The following is a 20,558-nucleotide window of genomic DNA, read 5'->3' as shown; positions in this document are numbered from 1 at the left end:
CTAACATGTAACGTTTCGGAGTGATAAGGAGATTTTAAATACCTGTCGTGGATAAAGGTTTTAATTCACCTAATTTGGCGTATAGATCATAATGGCAAGAACCCGAAGTGGAGCTGGAAATGTAAATAGAAATCAGCAACCTCAACCCCAAGTGATGGAACAGGTGCCTATAGCAGGAGTTGCACCAGAACCCATCACCATGGCTGGAGTACAAGCCATGATTCAGACAATGATGGCTGAACAAAGGGAGGAAATGAGGCAAATATTGCTGAACAACAGGAGTGAACCCTCAATTCCTGTTGAACAACGTGAATTAAATGACGATCGATCTGAATAAGGAAACAACAGTAGATATGTTGGTCATAGTGAACCGCTTGTGGTTGGGAGAAATAACCACGAGGATAGAGTGGAGAGAAATGGGTGCAAGTATAAAGACTTTATGACTTGCAAGCCATCAACCTTCACTGGAAAAGAAGATCATGTCGGAGTAATGGATTGGATCTCGGAAATGGAATTGGCTTTCATGACGTGTGGTTGCCAAGGCAAGTTACAAACCACATTTGCAGTGCGTCAGTTCAAAGGTAGCGCTGCTCGTTGGTGGAATACTCTGGGGAAAACCCTAAGCCCTAATGAGCCACTGCAACTGACTTGGGCAGAGTTCTTGGTGCACTTCAAGCGCAAGTACTGCTTGGCCCAAAATGAGCTTGAGCTAGAAAACCAATTCCTGACGTTGAAGAAGGAAAGTATGACCATTGATGAATATACCAATAACTTCACAGACAAAATGGAGTTTGCTTTGCGTATTGTCCCAGATGAGTTGACGAAAATAGATAGGTACGCAAAGGGATTCCATGGGAGTATGCAGTGCCAGTGCGTCAAGCACTTACTTTGGAGGCAGCTATCTGGGCTGCCAAGTCTGTAGAAGATATGATTAAGGGAAGAGCCGCCAACAAGATCGAAGTTGGCGAGAAAAGAAAGTTTGAAGGGACTTCAGGGTCCAACGAGAAAAGAAAAATCTCGAAGTCTGGAGGAGGAGGAGGCGAAGCAAAATGGTGCGAGAAGTGCAAAAAAAAAGCACTTCGGGAAATGTAGCGAAGAGGTGACCTGCTACAAGTGTGGGAAGACTGGGCATTATGCCAACGAGTGTCCGTCCAACAAGAGGATGTGCTATGGATGTAACGAGGAAGGGCACATTTTGAAAGACTGCCCAAAGAAGAAAGAGGCAGCAAGGCCCAATGTTCCACCAAAACCAAAACCAACGGCATTCCAAATGATCCTTAATGAAGCAGATGGAAATACAAGGGATCAGGAGTAAGGACCTTATATTCCTAAAACCAAGATATAAAGTAGTCATGCAGTTAGTAACAAGCGGTGTAGCCTATTAGAGGCATGGTATAGGGTAAACTTGAACCTCTGTGTAATCGTTTCAAGAAATAATATAAACCCTGGTTTTGTCATCTGATGAATTGAATGACTATGTGAAATTCTTGTATGGTGACTTGGAGAACTGCGAGACAATACTCGGGACGAGTATGAGTAGGTGTGAATGGTAGTAGAGGCCTATACTACCGGAAGCACAGGACTCATACTTGGATCAAGGAAAGTCACAAGGTTACCAAAAAGCTAGAAATTGATTTCGTTATTGTTCGAGTATTTCATTACCTTCGTTTCGGTAATGACTAAGAAGATGATTGTTATTCCGACCCTAGAGGTCATATCGAATCGAGTCCGACTAAGATAGGTATGTTACATGGTTCGGGAAAGTTGAGTCCAAGGTTTTTTTGGACCGTTAAAAGTTATTCAGAGGATCGGGAGTCAAGCTTACAAGGTAGAATTACCAGAAGAACTAGAGGATATTCATAACACCTTCCATGTGTGTCATTTGAGGAAGTTCACGGGAGATGTGCCCGACATAATTCCAATTTCTGAATTAAGGTTGGATGAAAACAAGAGGTTAATTGAAGAACCAGAGGCAATCGTTGACCGTAAGACTAAGAAGTTGCGACGCAAGATGGTCAATTTAGTGCTTGTGCGATGAAAACATACGAATGGGCCAAATCTCACCTGGGAAACAGAGAGTGACATGATGAGTCGTTACCCGTATTTGTTTGCTGATGTGTGATTCCGGGGACGGAATCATCCTAAAGGGGGGAGAATTGTAACGCCCGTGTTTCTAGGCTAGGCATTAATATTGACATAATAGTATAGGTTAACCTTTATAACTTATTTTGAAGAAATGAAGAGGAATTATGTGATTATTATGTGTTTTATGCTTAATTATTAGGATTTAATTAATTAAGAATAAAAATGAGCGTCGAAAATAAATATTAGATAAAGTTGATATCTATTCAGAAAGTTGTAGTGGTCGTGACAAGGATTCCGTATATATAAAGAATACCGAAATCCGAGTTATAACGAAGAAGTTATGACCTGTCGAAGTTTCCCGACAAAACCGGCACGGTGCCGAATGTCGTAAAAAGTGAGTTTTTGATAAACTACTTTTTAGCCTTATTGCTCTAAACAAAAGTCGTAGTGTTCGTCAAACCGAGAGTATGTATAAAAAGAACGCCCAAATCTGACTTCGTATGAGGAAGTTATGATTTTTCTAAGTTTCAGCTTAGCAGTAGACAGCTAAAAACTCGAATTTTAGATCGAGTGATTTTTAGCCGACACAACCTAAACGAGAATCGAAGGTCTCATAAATAGTAGTACAACGGTAAAAAGACAGACGAAAACGGACGTCGGATGAAGAAGTTATGAATTTTTAACGGATTTCCTGTCCCGGTCTGTTAAAAATAATAATATAAAACTTAAAGTCAAAATTATCCGACAAAGTCTAAACGAAAGTTGTAGAGCGTAATTTTACCTACGCGTGCATATAAAGAACGTCAAAAACGGAGCTCGTATGCGAAAGTTATGGACTTTAGAAGTTTTTGCACAAAAATCGAGAAAATTCGCATAGTTATGCTTCGGCCACGTCACCTTCGCTCTATGCGCGCCACGTGTCCGAACTGCTGAGTCACCCGAGGCCAGGTGGCGAGGCGTGTCGCACCCTCCTCGCACCGAAGGCTCGGCCAATCAGAAGCTGCCCCGTGCCTTCTCCGTGTCTGATCTCGGTGAGTCATCCGAAACTGGACCAATCCGAAGACCACACGTGTCCGAGCCTCGCACCGCCATCAGCCTCCGAGCCTCGCAGCTGCGACGCGTGTCTTCTTCTCGTTGCTTCGGGTCCGAACCTCGGCCCTATAAATAGAAGGCTGCGAGCCTTCTCGGGTAATTTTGAGAAATTGCCATTTTATACCCCTTTTTCAATATTTTCACTATTTTCGCTTCCCCCGAAGCCCCGGTATCAATTTTAGCACCCGAAACACGTCCCGAAGTTCCCGAGAAGCCCGAAAAATTTATTTTTTCGGTTTTGAAGTTCGACCCTCGCAGAGCCCGGTTTCTAAATAAAACTCCCGGTTTTATTAGAAACGATCGTTTTAGGAAACGAAGTGCTGCCCGATTATCGTTAAATCAAGTGAGTGTATAGTCACTTTCATCTTACACATAGATATGAAGTATTTTATATAAAATACGTGCTATGTGTATATATGTTGTTTGTTTGTTTGAGATGGATGTTGAATGAATGTTTTATACATGTTTAAAATGATTTAAAATGTATATATATTTTATCTTCAAATATGTTGGGTAAAACATGGGTAGATAAAGAATGAAGGATAAAAGTATAGTATAGATGTACGTTGGTAGCTATGAATTTAGTACAGTATAGATGTACGTTGGTAGCTATGGATTTAGTACGTTGGCAGCTATGAACTTAGTGTCTGTTGTATAAACCTTGGCGACGATGTGACTTCGTGCATATTTGACATAAATTGCTAAGGGAAAGCAATGTTGTCACCCCGATGTTTGTTTTATTTGACATAAATTGCTAAGGAAAATCAATGTTGTCACCTTATTGGTTGTCTTGTTTGATATAAATTGTTGAGGAAATCAATGTTGTCACCCCATTGGTTGTCTTATTTGACATAAATTGCTGAGGAAAACAGTGTTGTCACCCCAATGGTTGCCTTATTTGACATAAATTGCTAAGGAACCCCCGAAGCAATGTTGTCCCCCTAATAAAAATCCTTAGGCTAGGTCCCTTGTGATAGTTGTTTTAGGGACGTAAAATGAGGATAACGGGAATGAGTAATTAGGGTTATTTTTGGTTGATGAAATTAATAAAATTATTGTTGATTGATGAACTTAATAAGTTTATTATTTATTGTGGGTTGAAAACCCTATATGCTCACCAGGCTCCCAAGCCTGACCCACTCAGCCTTTTTATCTTACAGGTAGTGGACTCCGAGCATAGTCGGATGATGATGAGAGATTTTTGGATTATAGGCCAGTAGTTGTAAATAACTGTTGTAAGGCTTATAATGTCTTGTTTATGCTTATGATCTGTATCGGAACATGACATCCCGAGATTTTGCTATAAAATATATATTTTTAAAGAAAGGTTTTGATAAACTTTTATCATGTTTTGTTTTGGGAACAAACTCCGCAACATCTTTTAAAAGGATTACTCTGATTTTATTTTAAAAAGCATAAACGAAATCGGTTTTTTCTGGCCGTGAAATTAGGGATGTCACATATATGACATTGGTTATCGAGCTGAATAATTTTACTGTAATCTTATTATATCTTCTCCAGAAAGAATCTGTTGTAACATTGGTTGTCGAGCAAATAATCTCATTATAATTTTACTATATGTTCTCAATTTCATCTAGATAATTTGAGTCGGACAAAAAAGATACAATAAAAATACAATATGGTAGTGTCCGATCATGATTATATTGATCTAATATAGAGAAAATAGTTAGATTAATTCACTCATGCATAAAAATACTATATGATTGTAATATAATACGATTACAATAAAGTTATAAAATAGACAATTTTAGAAAGAAAAAAAAAATCAATTTTAATCGACAAGACGAGGTAATGGATTTTCATCGCATGTTTATAGGATTTTGTATGGTTTTTTCATTTGCTTAGATCGGTGATAATAAAAGAATAACCTTAAACTCTAGCAAGTTACTGTTGCACTAAGATCAAATACTATGTGTGTGAACCGGTATTGATGGTACCTTAATCACCACTAATTCATGAAATTCAGACAAATTTCCCGGTATATAATTGCCGAAATATAGAATAACCAGTACGTCCACCCAACAAAATTTCTTTTTGTTTTGGTTGGTTTTTGTGCTCATTTGTCACATTTGTTCGTTTTTTTATAAATACGATAATTTATGAAATTTGTTTACGCTTAATAGTTGCATATGAATATTGGTAATGTGATGTATGTGTATTTTGGTTAATTTTCCTCTTAGAGACCGTTTTGTTGTTGTTGTTGTTGTTGTTGTTGTTGGATGTATTTTAAACATAACTAGATTAGATTCGCAACTTGCATGTCATTACTATTTTTATTTTTTTTTATTTTTTTGTAAATTGTTAATATAATAGATTTATTTTATTTGATAATTTATTTAAAGAATATGGTGGAAATCGATCCAAAATAACTAAAAAAATGGTCAAAAAGGTTGTTCAAAAAGTTGGAGCACTTTGTAAGGCACGGATTTTAGAAGACTATTTTATATAATATTTTTTTAAGTTTGTCTTATATAATATATATTAGACGAATATTTATGTATTGCATAAAATAAATTATCGTAGTTAAAATTTGGCAAATAGTGAAAGTAATTATGTTATTAATACTAATCATAAAATAATAACTTCTTACACTAATTTATTATATAAAATTGTAATGATTTTAAGTCATGTTATAAATCTATTAAATCCATATTATTTAATGATCGATACTCACAGTTGATATGTAAATAAAATTAAATATAATTCTTGATTTAACTAACTTAAAAATTACTTATTTGATATTCTTTTTGTAAGGTAACGTACTGTAATTTATAAAGTTATGTTATTTTTTAATATTATAATTGTTAATGGTTATATGATTTTTAAACAATTTATTTGAATAATTTTATGTTTATTTAATATTTTGATTTATATTTTGGATTTAACATGATATTTAAATTAACATTTTCAGTATTTATATTGATAATTCAAAAAATCTACCATTAATATGACATACTTCACATTTAATAACACATATAAGTTTATATATATATATATATATATATATATATATATATATATATATATATATATATATATATATATATATATAGGTTATTCTATTCAAAGTAATTATTGTGTTATTGTATGCATAAATGTGGGCCAATCAAATTTACTTATTTTAAGAAAGTGATTAATATATATTATTGAATTAAATATAATTGAAAATATCATCTTAATTAATTACAAGGGTAATTTAGTCAATTAATATAGATTTAATAAAGGAAAATTGCATTTTTTAAGGTATCATAGATTCTATTAATTATAAAAATCCGATTTACGAATTATAATTCTTTTAATTCGGACATTCTGATAGAATATGTTTATGAGTATATTCAAAAATAAAAATATTCTTGAACCATAAATAATAAAAATATTTTTGAACCTATTTCTTGATCATGAATTTGAAAACTTCTTGTTTAATAACAAATTCTTGAACAATCAATTGAAGAATAAAAACAAAAAATACATTATTTCTTATAGAATACGGGTAACAATTGTTAAGAATTACATTTATTGTTAAAGAATAAAACTAAAAAACAATCAAAACGGGAAACAAAACATTAAAATCTAACAACGACTAATACATTCTAAAAGAATAATGTGGTCCGTTTCAATTTTGTGGTCTGTTATTCAAGCATCAACTTCTATGATTCCAACAGAATTGGAATTCGTCATTCCATTCCAACAGAATTGGAATTCGTGATTCCATTCTAATAGAATTAGAATCTCACCAATATCATCCATTGAATCGTCTACATAAACATACTTGATACCTTTTCAGAATTCAACCTTGTCAAGATCCTGCACTGTCCACATAAATGAAGTGTTAAATCAGGAAAAAAAATTCGAATGAAAAGCAAATTAATCATTTCCTGTCAAAAGAATCAGAAAAAAAAGACAAGCTATGGAGATGATCAAACCTTTGCAACAAGAACTTACGCTCCTTGAATTGACTCCTAGCTTTTACCATAATTTCCATTCGGCTTCTTGAATGCCTTTCAATTTGAGCTTCCACCCATATCAAAGGCTTCACCTGAGTGCTAAGTCGATATGTCATCAGGTCAAATGCTCCATCAGGAGGCACAAATGATATTGTTCTGGTGGAACATAATGTCATCCAAGTCAATGAAAATGAAAAACTATCTATATATATAATATATGTGATATAAGATTTAAAAGAAAATGAAAAATTACTGGTGGAACTTAATTTCATCCAAGTCAATGGCTTTTCCCTTTGTAGTTCGTCCTTGTGCCTCCAATATTACTCAATCATTCAGTCCAAGCTTACACTCAAGCATACCAATGTAACAAGAATGAAATAAAGAACCCTAATTTGAAACTCACCTGGAAAATTAAACAAAAAAACAACAAATGAAAAACTGAAATCAAGAACCCTAATTTGAACAAAGAAGATGGAGATGGTCGATGAAGTGATTAGTAGTGATCACAAGGGATATATGGAACCTATAATTGGAGCAATACCAGAAAAAAAAAACTTTTTCAATCTCTTCTTTTTCGCTCATGTAGCCGAGATCGACATGGTGCAGGGGCTTCTTAGGCTTGCTTTTTCATCAAGATAGGAGGGCCGGTAAGGCTTGATCGGAGGCAGCAGCCTCCGGTTTCTTCTTTGGTTTTTCCAGCGAACAATAAAGATGACGAGAGAGAGAGAGAGAGCTTCTCCAAAACGTCTATTGAAAGTCGGTAAAAGGGAATGTGTTGTTGGCTTTATCCAATCTCGCCATCTGGTTGGGACAGAAGGGCGGTGGATACGGTGGTCGGAGGAGCAAGAGGGTAGGGTGGCGGCCGGTGGTGGGAGGCATAAGGATGGAGGTGACGGCTGGAGATGGTTTGATTAGGGTTACGGTGGTTTTAGAAAGCCTAGTAGCTGAAGTCAATGGTTACCATAATTATAGGATATTATTTGTGGAAACTAATTATCAAATTACCTATTTACCCTTATTTATTTATTTAATTATTTATTTATATTTTAAATTTTGATTGGTCCACATTTATGCATACAATAACACAATACTTACTTAAAACACCTGAACCTATATATATATATATATATATATATATATATATATATATATATATATATATATATATATATATATATATATATATGTATATATATATGAAATATGAAAAGTTTGGGGTTTTCAAATTTATGTGGCGAAAGGAAAAATATTTTTTTATATTATAGATTTATAGTATAGAGTATATATATATATATATATATATATATATATATATATATATATGATGATTCATGACAACATTTTATCATAATTGTTAGGCTATAAAGAATGGGTGCACCAAACCCACTCGCCAAGCTTGTTAGCACACACCAACACCGCCCCCTCGCACATGCTATAAGGGGGCGCTAAGCACCATGCGCCAGTTCATTAGCGAGATGAGAGAGGTGAGACATAGAGAGAAAGGGTGGAGAGAGAGAGAGAGAGAATGATTGTGATTGGTTCTTTTTATTTTAGTTTTTTCTTTTTTTTTTCTTCCAAAATCAATACAAAACTCACCAACACTCTGTAACATCATGTTAGGCTTAAGTGACATGCCAAAAAATAATGTGATCGCATTGCATGCACACCATCACTCTCTCTAGTCTTATGACTAAACCATTGATTATCAAATTCAAAGCTAATAGATAATATAATTCGATTTAAATATAGGGAATAACAACATAGTTTTGTTAATTTTTTTATTATATAGTATTTCATTTTGTTTTTTTTTACCGTAATATAATTTTCTAGAACTTTATAATAATATTGTCCAAATACAATATAACATGAACTCTAAATTTGATTAAGCATTTTACAATCTAATATCCTAATATGTAAAACTTACAAATATAATTCTATTAATGGGGTTTAAATTAAAGTTTATTAATAATAATATGAGCAATATTTTAATAAAATAAAAATAAAAGTTGATCAATTGCTATTTTTAGGGCTCATAATGTATGTTTTATTAGGCCTGTTTAATACTTGTCAATTGTTATTATCATTCATCATTTATCAATATAGGAACTGGGCCTGAATAAAAGCCCACTACAACGTCACGAATTATCTCTTCCAGTTCCAGACAGGAGTCGGGAGCGCCTACCGCTGCATTTCAAATACACAAACGGCTACTTCTCCCCTCTTAATCAATCGTCTTCGACAATCTTCTTCTCTCTGCCCATTCTTATTTCAATTCTCCCATAAATTATTAATCGTCTTCATCACAATCTACTCATACAGCTTTGTCCAATTACAGACACGATCGTTTCACTGCTTTTCCGACTTCTGCAAATCTCTGGCATTAGTCGGCAATTTCAGAACTCGCCCACTTTTTTACACTGGTATGTTAAAGTCTCTTTGTATATTTATGTGTTAATCAAGGATCAGTTTATTCTACCCCTAGCATATAGTCGTGATTTAGTGACGGCAGTTCTAGTTCGATGTGCTTAGTCTATAAGTATTACAATTGTTATATTTCCTCATGCATATGTACTTCGATATGATTTTTTGTTATTGTATTATGTATTCTGTATGAATTAGTTCGAAATTTTGTTTGATTTAGCAGAAATTGCAAGTACGAGGGTTTCTCATCTTTAATCTCAGAATAATTTTCTAATATCCTTGAGATTGCAATTGATATCGGAGTTTGAAGTGTCTATGGCTCCATCTTCAAGCAATCAGTCTAAGTCATCATCAAACCTTGGTGGAAAAGTACGAATCATTGCAAGGATTCGAGGTTTTTCGGATCAGGAGTTGGCATCTGATGCCGCACACTCAAAGTCTATGATATCTGTCTTTAAATCTGGTGATGGTGTTAAGCTTTCATTTGATGATCAACTATCGAGGTACTTTTTAAGTTGAATATTTAGGTAGATTTGGTTTGTAGTGAGCACAAGTTTTGCTTAGTTGTAGTTCTCGCTTTTAATTTATGAACTTCTTAATTGTTATTTCTTTCAGCCGGAAAAATGATTATGATGTGGACCATTGTTATCAGCAAAATGAAGACACTGCCCTAATATTCTCAAATGAGATAAAGCCTCACATTTCAAGGGTTTTTAATGGTGAAAACTCAACATTTATTGCATTTGGAGCCAGAGACGGTGGAAAAACATACACAATCAAAGTAAACCTGGTTTTAGTTTTATTTTTTAATTCATTGTGTTTGGTTGGATGGAAAATCTAAACTATAATATGTACAATTACCATCAAAGATCAATCTAATTTTTTATATCTTCTTTTTGAAGGGTTCCGAAGAAAAATTAGGTTTGGGAATGTTGGTGATGGATGAAATTCTGAAAACTGTAGAAGGAGGAAAACATACAATCACAGTATCAATCTTTGAAGTTTTTCAGGATCATGTTTATGATCTATTAGATCCCAAGAATCCTGAGGTTCAAGTACTAGAAGATGCTCATAGAAAAATAATGCTTAAAGGGCTTTCTAAGGCAAGTAAATCGTTATAGCATTAGATGTCGCAATGCAAATTGCTCTTGTTTATTTAAAATTTACATTTAAATTTGTGACAGGTACCCGTGAAATCATTGTTAGAATTTCAGAAGTTATACTTGAGTGACAATAGTTTAAACAAACCAACAAAAAAGATAACTCTAGAGTTGCCAAGAAGGAGCCATAAAGCTCTCATGATAAACATTTTAGCTTGTGATGAAGGAGGAAGCTCTAAACTTGTTGGAAAGATGAACTTTATTGATCTTGCAGGTTTGGAACAACACATATATCATATTTATTTTTCACTTAACAATTTTCCAATTTGCTATGTCTACTAACAATATCATATTTGTATTATCAGGGTATGAAAATTCGAGAAGAAATACCTTTGATGGAACCAATCTTAATGAGTCTACACGAATCAACAAGTCTTTAAATGCATTGCTTAATGTGATTCATGCCATCAATGCCAATGAGAGTCGTGTCCCTTATAGAGAAAGCAAACTTGCAAGAGCACTACAAGATTCATTTGGTGGAAATAGTCATATATCAATGTTATTTTGCTTGGTAGGCTATTCTTTTTTATGATTTAATATAATTAAATAAATTATTTTGAGCTCATTAGTTTCTCTTTGATTGCAGAACCCATTGTTTTGCCCCGACACTATTCATACAGTAACTTTAGCTTCAAGGTTGAAAAATATAAAGCCTTTGGTTACATGCTCTGCTGCAAAGAAACAAACCAACTCCACAGCATCTATTTCTGGAAAGAAACACACAAAGCCTCCTTTATCTGCAAATAAACTGGATTCTACAACAAAACAGCAAACCAACTCCAGATTACCTTTGTCTGCAAAGAAAACTAATTCTGTGCTAAAAGGAAGGTAAAATAATAGATTTCAGTGTTGTACCTTTAGCCCCTAATTTAAAATAAATTAAAAAAAAAACATTTGTGTTTCTAATTAAGTTGCTTGTTGTTTGGACTCGAAGGAATCTTTTTAGTGGTACAGAGGAAGCAAATGGTTTTAAGGAGAAAACACCGAGCATGGTATAAATCTCTTAATCATTTTGTATAATTTGACATATTCTATTGTTTTTGGTATATCTAGAAATTAACCATTTAAGTTTTACAATGTGAATGCAGGAAAATAATCTTCCAAATATAGTGAAATCAGATATTCCTGATAATGATTCCACTGTTGTACCTCATGCGAAGGAGGTATGGTTTTTGATTAAAAAATATTTACATATCTCTAGGGTTAAATGTAAGAATTAGCAATGTAATGCCATTTATTCAGTTATTTGTTTATTATAGCATCTTATTTTCATTTCTTTTTATTATATGATAAAAAAAAGTGATGTATCTTTTAAGTAGGATGCCATAATAAACAAAAAAAAAATGGAATTACATTGCTGTTTCTTGCATGTAGCACTGTCCTTTATTATCAAATTCATAAATTACTATCTAATCTCGATGTTATTTGCAATAAAGTATAAGACACTGACTCTTCAATTTAAATGCAGGAAAAATGTTCATCAGTCACTGTTTTATCCAACTCAGATTCTGCACATGTTGCTTCCGACATTGTACCTAGTTCACATGAAGAGGTAGAGTAATGAACAAGTGGTTTGATATTTTAAAAGAATAATTATGAAGAAATGATTTGAGGATTTATTGTTATATTTTATCTTGTAGGATGCTTCTGTAAAGACACAAAACAACCTTCCTCATGTCAATGGTAAGTCTTTTAATAATTATACTTTTTAATGATATTTATGAAAAAAGTAATTAATACTTGACACAGGTGATAACATAGAGAAAGAGAACAATAGTTTGGTTGCTAACGAAGGCGCATCACCACCTATAAGTGTTAAATTGAAAAGATTAGCAGATAATTTGAAAGCATTATCTTCAACTCCTTTGCCTGTAAGTAGGCTGCAGAATGCAAATACTCAAGTCTGCAATTCTGTTGATACTATGGAACCAAAAACACCTGTTGTTACACATAAAATGGATACTTCAAAATGTCAATCTGGATCATTCAGCAAACGTAGCTCGGGGTTGAAGGTTAGTTATAACATTTATAACTACAACATTTCCTTCACTTAATCTATATTATGAGTTATTACTAATTATACCATGTTTTTCTTTGCAGCAAGCACTTGTGCAAAACTATCTACATTTTTTAAATACAGCTAGCGAGTTAGTATTTTTTTTTTTTCTTTCATTGCTCACTTCATATGTTATTAAAAATGTGTGAAACTAACTAATGTCCTTTGTTTTTTTTTTTTTTTTTTTGTGTGTGTGTGTGTGTTAACAGGGATGACTTGAAAGGGATCTCGGTAAACTTTATTGAATGTCATAAATTTGTATCGAGATTAGTATTTCTAAATTCTAATGTCGAGTTTTATGCAGGGTATTAAGGAGAAGAGAGCTTCATACATTCTAGAACTTCGTGAAAAATCACCCGAACCTTTTAAAAGCGTAAGAAATTGTAACTATATATACATTTTTCAAAAGAAATATTCTTCCACAACTTTGTTGGAAATCTTTTAGTGTGTTTATGAATGCATATAGTCATTGAGAACTAAATAACTCATCCTATGTTTTGTTTTGTAGCTTGATGATTTGCAGGAACTTGGTCTTTCAGCAAAACAGGTATGAATTTTTGGTTAATTTAATTACGAAATAGCAACATAGTATATGAAGTAACATGCATGCATACGTGTTTTTTATGGTTTATAGGTCAAGAACATGATGAAAGATGTTGTTAGGGATCTTTTCAGCTAGCTAGCCCTGAATACAATATATAAGTTGTGTTGTTTATATCGACAATATAAGTTGTCAACTACATTTGATCATTTGAATTTGGTTGTCACTTTTCAAGGTCTAGTTTGTTTGGTTGTGTTTCAAAGGTGTCACTTTTGTTTGGGCTGTAGTTTGATAAAATATATACCTATAATTACAAAATATCGGGTCTTCAAAGCCACAAAAGGTTAAATTTCTACTAGGAAAGACTTTGAGTCGCCAATGATTATTTGAAAAAAGTTAAAGGGTGTGACACATGTTATATTACAAAACCTTGAATATTTTAGGTTTCGGAATTTCCTAGGTTACAAAATATCCTTAAACTGAAATTTTGTTTTAAATTGTGATTTGTATTATTAATGTTGAACCCTAAATGTCTTTATGAAGTTACATAATTCGAGACAAAATAAAAAATAAACAAAGTTTATATGTAGGAATATTTCACAGTTCATCATGCTTTTTTTTTTGAACTGCGGCCATCTTATGATATTGTCAAAAAGATAGGATAATGACTTGTAAGGTAATGAACTTCGTTATGTATATACATTTGGTTCACTTAAGTTTTTTTTGTATATGTCTTACCGTTGATATTGCCAAAAAGTGGTCATTAATTGGTTTGGAACCGAAAAAAACCGAAACTGAATTCAAATTAAACCAAATTTCAAAATTGATTTTTGGTTTGGTTTTATACCAAACCGAATTACGAATTCATGGTTTGAGTTATGGACTTGTGGTCTAGTAGAGTTTGAACCAACTGAATTACCAAATTTACTTAATTGAATTCTTATTAATTAAATATTATATTTTTTTATACTTTAAAATTTAAATAAAAAAATAAAAATATATTTTACTATTTCATATTTTACTAACACATCAACTTTCCAATTCCAAAATCACAAAAGTTTATTTCTTTAACATATTCTTCATGTCATATGTTATGTTTCGTTCAGAACTTCATATTTGATAATTGAAGCTTTATATTTTTTTATTTGAAACTTTGGATTCGATGTTTGGAAAATTTAATCTTATGAATTTTATTTTTAACCTAAAAAATTCGTTTCCTTGGTTTTCAAACCGAACCAAACTTCTTTTTTTGTTTTATTACACCATCGACTTCATCTTTTATTGAGATAACCTATTCCCCACACCCCATGTCACCGGTTATACCCATATAGTCAATGTTATAATGAACCAAAAAATGGTCAATTGGATACAATTAGAAGTTTACTGACTTTAAAGAGCAAATAGATTGTTATTAATTGTCATTTTATGATATTTTTCATTTATTGAGACAATTCTTTTAGCAAGACGCTAAAACAAGGAATTACAAGAAACAGTTTAGCAAATGAGAACAACACCATTGCTGCCAATCTAAGTTTTCAAAATTAGATATATTCTTAATCCAATTAAAAGTGAAGCTTTGAATGTCATCCGCCATCTTTAAGGGGCTCAATCCAACTTTCTTGAAAATGAGCCAGTTTCTAACCTTCCATATAAGCCATAGAGCCGTGTAGACCAACGAAAGCCTAAGGAGGGAACACCTTTTGTTACGATGAGGAGAGTTGAGCAGCAAGAAAAGATCACTTACATTGAACGAACTATGGGGAAAGATAAATGACCAGAAACCAACCAATTCCAAATAACTTTAGCAAAGTTACATTCAAAGAAAACGTGATCGACATAGTCAATATCCATGTTGCAGAAACAACATAAAGCAACATGCACTCCCCTCCTAATAAGATTCGAAGAAAGCGGAATCTTGTACTTAAGCAACCACTAAACAAAACAGTTAACTTTTAGCGGGATCTACCGGACTCAAGCAAAACTTGAATCAGTAACACACAAATCAATGTCAGCCACCAAACTCCTCAAGAAATTGCCCTTTTTTATCCCCAATCCATTGCTACCTGTCCTTGCTTTTATTTAACGAGCATTTATTTAAGGAGACAGACATAAAAATATTACATCTTTAACATATAAGAAAAAAGAATACTAGCTTGAAACTAACATAAGATTCAAAAAGAAACTAACAACCATATGCACACATATACACAACATTTAAACTCATAACCTTTAGATTATCATGATAAAGTTTTACTCAGTTGAATATGTTTTTAATAAACGTTGATATTGTGGGATCGAAGTTTTTGATTCACTTAACTTAGGTGATATTAAAGGCTTTAGTAAAAAAAAAATTACTTGCATGGTACAAGTTAGTGACACAAATAGATTGTAAGGGGAGAAATATGGCAACAATGGGAATTTTTTTAGCACATTTATAGTATAAAAGCTTACAAACACTCCTTTATATGTCTTTTTTAATATATCATTAACTTTGATACCCACAATATGGATACCTCGTTTAATATGAAATTTGTACATATATGTCTAAAACCATGATTTCTCCCCAAGTGTATCACTAACTTCAATACCCATTATACCGAAATTTATTAAAAGGTTGAGTTTATATGTTTCGTATATATGTTTGTTAATTTCTTTTTGAATATTATGTTAGTTACAAACTAGAAAAAAAAAAAAATATATATATATATATATATATATATATATATATATATATATATATATATATATATATATATATATATGATAAAGATGTGATCTTTTTACGACCATATATTTATTTAAATGGTAAATAGTATAAAATAACAACCGGTAACACTTTATGTATTATTAAGTCATTGAATTTCTTCTAATTGTATCCAGTTGCCAACAATTTTTTTTTATTATAACATTGACTATATGGACATAATCGGCAGCATCAAGTCCACGTAAACAGGGACAGTAAAAGACGAAGTCGGTATAATAAAGCCAAAAAAATTGTTGGTCAATTACACCATAAATTTATGTATTAAATATTGGGTTAAATGTCCATGTTTACTTTTGTGTCTTTTTATGTCAATTTATGCAAGACTTCTTAACGATTTATACAACCACCAAATATTCAATTTGTTACAAAAGTTTTTTTCCGTTTTATATGCTTAAATTGCTCTGTTAATTTTTGGAAACGCGGTCGCATAGTTTGCATGAAAAAACCTATTAGTAAAGAAGTGAAGCATGATTCCATAAATAATTCAATATGCATCCAACCCTAAAATAGTAAAATAAATATATTTATATTGTGTTGGCTTTCTTTGGGTTTATCTCCAACTCAAGAACACAAAAACGAATTAAAGTTACGATAGGTTATGATGAAGACAAGGGGTAGTTTTGTCATTTAAGAAGATATTCATAAAGGCTTCCTTTTCCTTTTTCCTTTTTCTTTCTCTCTCCAAATGTTAAGAAGGAAAGTTTTGAACATTATGTTTGTAAAGTGTAGAAGAGAAGACATGAGAGGATTGGATGTGTTTATGCTTATGATGTTTAGCTAGTTCTAGACAACGGTGCAAATGCAATGCGCCTGTCATGGCCCAATGATCCCATCCCTGTCCCCGACACTCTTTTTGGCCAAACAGAGTTTAGTCTTCTAGCAAAATCCTCTACTTCCCTACAACACATAACCAACAAAAAAAAAATGACTCACTTATGCTTTATATTTCATATCTTAAAAAATATTTTTTTTTTTAAAAAAAAAAGGGAGGGGGGGGAGAAACAAACCTGTCAAGTTGTTCCTTCATTGCAGGATCCAACTCATCATCAAAATCAAAGTCGGAAGAATGCATAATAGCCGTAGGAGAATCAGATTCTAGCAGCTTTGAAATTTTACTTGGACTAGACGCAGACGAACACAAACTATCTGTTTCCTAAATCATCATTTATTTTTAAAAGAAAAAATTAATTAACAAAATAAAAAACCGATTATTTAGGACAGATAAGCAACCAACCTTTTTATGATTCCCATTCTCAATGATGTGAAGGCCCTTGGGATGATCCTTTCTCCTACGGTTTTTCTTTTTGTTCTTGGGAGCACCAGAAGCAGATGTTTTAACACCTTTGGAATCTGAAAAGGGTATATATGTAATTTTACTTGTAAGGTGATATCATATCATATCAGATTAATGAAATACCTTTTTCATCTCCGCTGTTTATGAATAACAAGAGATCATCAACAGAGCGATCATCAACACGCTCACGCTCATGCTCCTCTTCAACTTCAACATTTTCAAGCATACACTACGAGTTACATAGTTGACTAGGTCAACACCCAAACATGACATACTAAATTACTAATTGTTACAACATGTAGATGATAACAGAGAAATTATGAGCTGCTTACCTTTGCTTTTTCTCTGATTTTTAATTCTTTTCTCTTTCTTGCATATAACCTATTTAAGAGACGGATCCGTGGATCGTTGGTCCTGATTCTCAAAGGTTCCAACTTCTCTTCCTGCAATAAAGGAATAAATAAAATAAAGCATTCCAATAATAAATAAATAATTTGTGTTACCTCTGTAAGATCATCAGGAAGATGAAAAGTGTGACGTATTTCTTCAGGAGTTTTGCCTTCTATCATGCGGGCAAGTGCACGGCTTGTGAGGTCAACCAGTGGTCTTAGCTGGAGACTATCCGCGCCAGATGTCAATTCGCATAACTTTTTTGTATCCAACCGTATCAACTTTTCATCAAAACTTTTCCTCTCCTATACAAAAAAATGTAACTACCTTTTGAAATGAAAAATGAAAAATGAAAATGAAGAGGTTGACTAGACCTTATTAGATCTCCCTTGCACTTGATGAAAGCGACAATAGTCAAGTATTAAGCCCAAGACAGGTGTAGTGACTCGTTGAGGAAGTTTTATAGCATAGTTTTTAGAGGACCCCATGCCTGTTTGAAGGACTTCTCTGCATATCATTGGACAAAACATTGCAACTTCTTCCTCCACTTGTTGAGTTGAACCATCGGGAGTTTCTAGCCAGATGAAAGACTTCATCTTCATTCATAAACCACCAAAAAAAAAAAATAGAATCATAACAAATATTTAAAGAAATAATGAGTTCATGTTACTGTAAGAAACTACTACAGTAAGTATACCTCTGGTTTGACAATAGCCATGTGCCTTATGAAACTCAAGTTCCCAAATCGCCCTGTGCCTTTGATTTCAATATGGAAGTAATGGGAGAACAAAGGGAATTGAAACTCTTACTGATGCATTCCACATTAGCAAATTACCAGATTCAGATAACAATACTACAAGCATTTTTTTTATGAAGAGGGCTTCATCAGACCTAGTTGCCCTGATCAAACTTGAAGCCAACAACAAAGGAAAGCCTAGAAACTGTTACGACTTTATACCTGAAAAAATGTAACAAGTGATCTCCATATAAACTATCCACACATTTCAGAAGCTACTCATCATACAAGAATACAAAGTTTTAGGGGTTTTTGAATGTGTGGTTTCAAAGTGATTATTGTGACTTGAAGAAGCAGATTAGCAGATAACTACTGATTACAGTTAGAATAGTAGGTAATTTGACATTTATCTCTGTAGTCGTTTTATTTATGACTACTCTTACTTCTCCAAATCTTGTTATTTTAACCTAAGATAGCAGAGATTCGTAATTATGATCAATTTTTGCTAAAATCTAAAAATTGATTAACTTTAGTAGCTTTAGTAGCACATTCAAAAACTCTCTTAGCATATAATCAAGCTTCTCCACAAATTCTAAGTCAATTTCAGAATTCATCTTCTCGCATAAATCAAAGGTATCATTTCGGAAAAGAAAGAAAAACCCTAAAAAGGAAAAAAGTGCTTTTCTTTGTGGCAAATGTATGCTTTGGTGTGATATGTGACTGTGTTGCATGGACGTATAAATACCTACAAGCAAGGAAGCACATACAGAAAATGGCGAATGTGTACGTATACGTGTACGTATTTATATAGATACGGCCACAATATTACAAGTTTGATTGTGCAGGTGACTGTGAAATGACTCCGATCAACTATTAATCATGAAACTCTCTTCACACAAAGAAATTGCACAATGTGAACCGATTAAGCCCTAAACAAGTAAACCGAAATTAATTTTTAAACCAGATAATCGAAGGCTGTCCAAAAATAAGCTACGACAATAAAATTCGACCTTTACATACCTTCAAAGATGAATTCTCGGGTTAACCTCGAGACGATGGGAAGATTAGGGCAAATTTTTTACTATGTGGAATAGGTAAATCGTTTGAAGTGAAAATGGAGGTCGAAATCTGCAGCTAGGGTTTTTCTTTCGTTCTTTCTTTTTCTTCTTATTTTGGTTGGAAATGATGGTTTTAACGTGTTGTGCACGTGTCGATCAAGGTTTACAGGGAGTGGAGGACTGGCGGCTGGTGAGAATTTGGTAGAGGCTGTTTTTTGGACTTGGAAAAAGTACGGGGTTAAATGTCAAATGTTATTGATTTTTTTATTATTTTTTAGTTTTAATATTATTTTTTCCAAAAATATCAAATTTATTGACTTTTTTGAATGCTGCTCGTCTCATTGGGCTTAGATAGAATCGTATCGGCAGCACCACGGCATTAGTGACGTGGACTCATCAAATATTGGTATGGGAACTTGGCATGTCGAGCTCGGAGTCCAAACTCGACAATGAGAGGCTGGGTCTCTTTCTTCTTCCTTCCGTCTTCCCCAACTCGGTAGCCCACGCTCTCTCTCTCTCTCTTCTTCTTTCCTTCTTCCCCTTTTCTTTCTTGTTGGAGCTGAGGTGGAGTTCGGTTTGGTCAGCACCACTCTCATCAGCCTTAGGTTAGGGGTAGGTGACTAGTACATCTTGTGTTTTCGTATATGTGTTAGCAACAATGGAACAATGAAAAAGTACATGGTATAACATACGTTATTTTTGGGCATCTCGTTGGAAAATTTAAACATCATAGAATTTTCCAAAAAAAATTACCTTATGTCGGAAAATTTAATGAGTAGCATTGACTATCCCTGAAACCCCCTTGATTCATCCCCTACGTGTAAGACATGAATTTACACGACATGAATTGCAAAACATGTTTTGGTATCAAACATTAACACAACACGTAATTAATCTGTGTGATATATGACACGACATAAATAGACATATTTTTAACCATATTACACAAAAAGCATTGATTTACACGAATTTATACATGTATTGTCTAATACCATT

The 20,558-nt window shown here is 33.1% G+C and overlaps 2 protein-coding genes across 6 annotated transcripts; one reads left to right on the top strand and one right to left on the bottom strand.

Moving 5' to 3' along the window:
- Positions 1 to 9,313: 9,313 nt before the first annotated feature.
- On the top strand, positions 9,314 to 13,638 carry LOC145161635 (ATP binding microtubule motor family protein). 3 transcript variants are annotated; one of them, XM_079081201.1, is made up of 17 exons: positions 9,314 to 9,562; positions 9,787 to 10,066; positions 10,179 to 10,344; positions 10,466 to 10,666; positions 10,748 to 10,937; positions 11,029 to 11,234; positions 11,310 to 11,551; positions 11,670 to 11,715; positions 11,812 to 11,886; positions 12,192 to 12,275; positions 12,364 to 12,406; positions 12,473 to 12,735; positions 12,824 to 12,870; positions 12,989 to 13,010; positions 13,084 to 13,152; positions 13,288 to 13,326; positions 13,414 to 13,638. In XM_079081201.1, the coding sequence occupies exons 2-17, from the start codon at positions 9,879 to 9,881 to the stop codon at positions 13,456 to 13,458; spliced, it is 1,926 nt and encodes a 641-aa protein (XP_078937327.1). In that variant the 5' UTR covers positions 9,314 to 9,562; positions 9,787 to 9,878; the 3' UTR covers positions 13,459 to 13,638. The 3 variants fall into 3 exon arrangements, with proteins under 3 accessions (XP_078937327.1, XP_078937325.1, XP_078937326.1); XM_079081199.1 differs by having other exon boundaries at positions 11,658 to 11,715; XM_079081200.1 differs by having other exon boundaries at positions 9,784 to 10,066; positions 11,658 to 11,715.
- Positions 13,639 to 16,702: 3,064 nt separating this feature from the next.
- LOC145161633 (SKP1-like protein 20) lies at positions 16,703 to 19,740 on the bottom strand. 3 transcript variants are annotated; one of them, XM_079081197.1, is made up of 10 exons: positions 19,525 to 19,740; positions 19,250 to 19,433; positions 18,466 to 18,726; positions 18,143 to 18,364; positions 17,882 to 18,073; positions 17,711 to 17,821; positions 17,502 to 17,607; positions 17,319 to 17,434; positions 17,092 to 17,237; positions 16,703 to 16,981 (listed from the first exon to the last, which is right to left on the bottom strand). In XM_079081197.1, exons 3-10 carry the CDS (start codon positions 18,484 to 18,486, stop codon positions 16,858 to 16,860), a joined length of 1,038 nt encoding a protein of 345 aa, XP_078937323.1. In that variant the 5' UTR covers positions 18,487 to 18,726; positions 19,250 to 19,433; positions 19,525 to 19,740; the 3' UTR covers positions 16,703 to 16,857. The 3 variants fall into 3 exon arrangements, with proteins under 3 accessions (XP_078937323.1, XP_078937322.1, XP_078937321.1); XM_079081196.1 differs by having other exon boundaries at positions 19,272 to 19,433; XM_079081195.1 differs by lacking the exon at positions 19,250 to 19,433.
- Positions 19,741 to 20,558: the final 818 nt, after the last annotated feature.

The sequence above is a fragment of the Lactuca virosa genome, chromosome 2 (assembly GCF_052849685.1).
Source record: "Lactuca virosa cultivar CGN04683 chromosome 2, Lactuca_virosa_CGN04683_v6, whole genome shotgun sequence".
Classification (NCBI taxonomy): domain Eukaryota; kingdom Viridiplantae; phylum Streptophyta; class Magnoliopsida; order Asterales; family Asteraceae; genus Lactuca; species Lactuca virosa.
This window is presented reverse-complemented; position numbering and strand designations above follow the sequence as displayed.